Genomic DNA, 2,855 nt, shown 5'->3' with positions numbered 1-2,855 from the left:
TCGTCAACAGTTAGAAAAAAAAATCCACCTGCAACAAAAATATCTGCCGACCCTTCCTCTCCGAAACTTCTCCGGACGAACATGAACAGTATCATTCCTCCACCGCCTTTCTCCAGATATTTATCAAACACCTTGTCTGCATTACATGCCTATATATACATGGCTCAATTCTACTATCACTCCTCAGTCCTCACACACCAGTTTCATCGTCATCTTCGTCATCTCAATCGATGGATCATCGTCCCTATAAACGCTCGCTTTCATCTTCTTCGTATCGCCCACATGGGTCTCATCCGTTACGATTCGGTTCGTCTTATTTTTCATTAATTCTCTCATGCTCTGGTTAAAAGTTTATATCTGATTGTTTTTTTTAATGGAAATCGATAACAAAAGTTTTCTATCAAAGGCTTTTGGTGAGTAGTAATGTTCTTTATTTTCATAAAGCTACTTGCTTTTCTCACAATTTTCAATTTCTCACTAGCATTGTCTTACCTCTACTACTAGCTAATGCTTCAATTTGACCAATTATGCTTTATTTTACCTCTACTATTAGCTAAGGGTTACATAAACTGTAAACCGATGATGATTCTACTTCGCATAAATTGGTATTAAAAACCGTAATTTCTTTAAGTGATTGGTCTTTTTTCTTATGGCGCTACCTTGTTCTTCATTTAATTCTGAAAAGTTCTCAATGAAGCTACACTGTTTTCTTGTATTTTTATGTACAGAGTTCGAATAGGTCTATCTCATATTTTGATTTTTTCTGATCGATATATCGCTGTCTAATCACTTTTTTTTTACAATTGACCACAGAAAATGCTGTCGTGGATATTGATGAAGGGGATGTTCATCATCTCCCCCAACCTCTCGATTGTTTAATCGGGACACCAATTCCGCCATTTTTGTCAAAGACCTATGATTTGGTGGATGACCCGAGATTAAACCAGATCATCTCATGGAGCGATAATGGTGCAAGCTTCATTGTGTGGGACCCAGTGGAGTTCGCAAGGGTAATCTTGCCAAGAAATTTCAAGCACAACAATCTTTCAAGCTTTGTGAGACAACTTAACACATATGTGGGTATATATTTGCTTTAAACACTAAACCCTTGATTATAGGGTTCACTATGTTAGTCCGTATGTACATTCTTAACTTTTTCTACTTCATTTCTTTCACCTTTTTTTTCCCTTCAGATTTTCATGTTTTTCTTTTGTTTTATACATCTCTAGCATAGTTCTTTTTTGTATATCATCTTTTGTCTTTTCCCCGTGTAAATTTCTCAATGTAATCTGATACTTGACATAAATAATGAAGATGTTTTGGTTCTTGATATCGATTCTCACTTATAGTTTTTTTATGCTTATATCAAGTTAAATTATTCATGTTATATTAATATTATTCCTCCATTTTGCATTTGTTTGAACATATGTATATATATCAAGAACTCTTCTTTCTTTCTTCAATCTTCATTCCATTAGTGAGATGCACTGTTTATATTGTGAATATTCATGCAAGAAGGATTATATTGTTGCAGATAGATTTTCAGTGTCTGGATTCTGGTAAAACGTTAAAAAAACGCTAATTTTTGCTATTTTGTAACAGTTATTGTTCTATTATGCCAATAATCTTTATCTTGTTAATGCTTTTGTTTAATCTTTTGCATCTTCACTACTAAATTTTTTGTGAATAATTAATTGAGTTCAGGGTTTTCGCAAGATTGATACAGACAGGTGGGAATTCGCGTGTGAAAGCTTCTTAAAAGGAAAAAGGCATCTCTTGAAGAACATCAAGAGGCGCAAATCACAACAGACTGAAGAATGGAATTCCAATTCCAGTTCCATTGAAAACGAGGTGGAAAGATTACAGAAAGAGAAGATGGAAATGATGCAAGAGGTAATGAAGCTACAACAACAGCAACGTGGGACTCATGAGTATATGGAATCAGTGAATGAAATGCTTCAAGCTGCTGAAAACAGACAAAAGCTTATGATTTCATCTTTGGCTAAAGCTTTCAAGATTCCAACACTGTTAAGGAATCACATTTCTTCTCAAAGAAGGGTTCGTAAGTTTGTGAAGCATCAATCCCATGATCAGGATCTTGGATTTGATCCAATTCCGGTTGATGACAATGTTCGGAATCCCGATTCCGATTCCGGTTTAAAAAGTATTGATTTACATGAACTCGGTCAACCCAAAGATTTGACTAAAGAGAACAATGTTGTTCTTGATGACTGTGTAGTTAAACAGGAAGATATTTGGAGCTTGGATTTTGAAACGATTGCTGGAATTACTCATTCCAATGACTGGAATGATGTTGGAATTCCTCATTCCGATGAATTGGCGGAGTTTGGTAGTGGAGATTTTTCTGATTTCTGGGATTTATCAGCTTCTGGTGGTGAACATGGTGAAACTAGTAAAAACCAATACGGGTTTTGAATCATAGGAGTTTTGAAACTGATAAAAATGATTATTATTATTATTATTATTATTATCCAATAATTTAATTCACATCTGCATATTTTGCAGTTTACTTATATTTATTACTGAAAGCACATGCTTTGTTTTTATTTTTGTTGCATGTTTCTTCACATATTGAACTGATTTTTATTTGGGGAGGTGATGTGTTTTATACTTTTATAAATCAGTTTATTGGGTTAAAAAAAAAAAAAGTTAATTTTTTTTACTGTGTGAATATAATCTTACTGTTTTGTTGTTGTTTATCCAGGTTTGCTCATGAAGATGCGGTCTAGGGTTTGTTGGTTCATTGAATTCAGCCGGGTAAGTTTGTTGAATATTGTAGGTGCATCTTGTGGAGGGAAAAACTTCTTCAACAAATTGCACAATAGTTCAAGAAA

The 2,855-nt window shown here is 34.2% G+C and overlaps 1 protein-coding gene across 1 annotated transcript; it reads left to right on the top strand.

The window, feature by feature from the left end:
* On the top strand, positions 1 to 2,451 carry LOC144999824 (heat stress transcription factor A-3-like). Its single transcript, XM_078958986.1, has 3 exons — positions 1 to 306; positions 814 to 1,076; positions 1,705 to 2,451. Exons 1-3 carry the CDS (start codon positions 231 to 233, stop codon positions 2,434 to 2,436), a joined length of 1,071 nt encoding a protein of 356 aa, XP_078815112.1. The 5' UTR covers positions 1 to 230; the 3' UTR covers positions 2,437 to 2,451.
* The last annotated feature ends 404 nt before the right edge of the window (positions 2,452 to 2,855 follow it).

Source organism: Lactuca saligna, chromosome 6 (genome assembly GCF_052625555.1).
Source record: "Lactuca saligna cultivar CGN05327 chromosome 6, ASM5262555v1, whole genome shotgun sequence".
NCBI lineage: Eukaryota > Viridiplantae > Streptophyta > Magnoliopsida > Asterales > Asteraceae > Lactuca > Lactuca saligna.
This window is presented reverse-complemented; position numbering and strand designations above follow the sequence as displayed.

Excerpts from the sequence above, each read along its gene's own strand:
- LOC144999824 (XM_078958986.1), top strand. The coding sequence starts at position 231 with ATGGATCATCGTCCCTATAAACGCTCGCTTTCATCTTCTTCGTATCGC. Across the intron at positions 307-813 it reads GTCTCATCCGTTACGATTCG|AAAATGCTGTCGTGGATATT; the intron begins GTTCGTCTTATT and ends AATTGACCACAG. Across the intron at positions 1,077-1,704 it reads TGAGACAACTTAACACATAT|GGTTTTCGCAAGATTGATAC; the intron begins GTGGGTATATAT and ends AATTGAGTTCAG.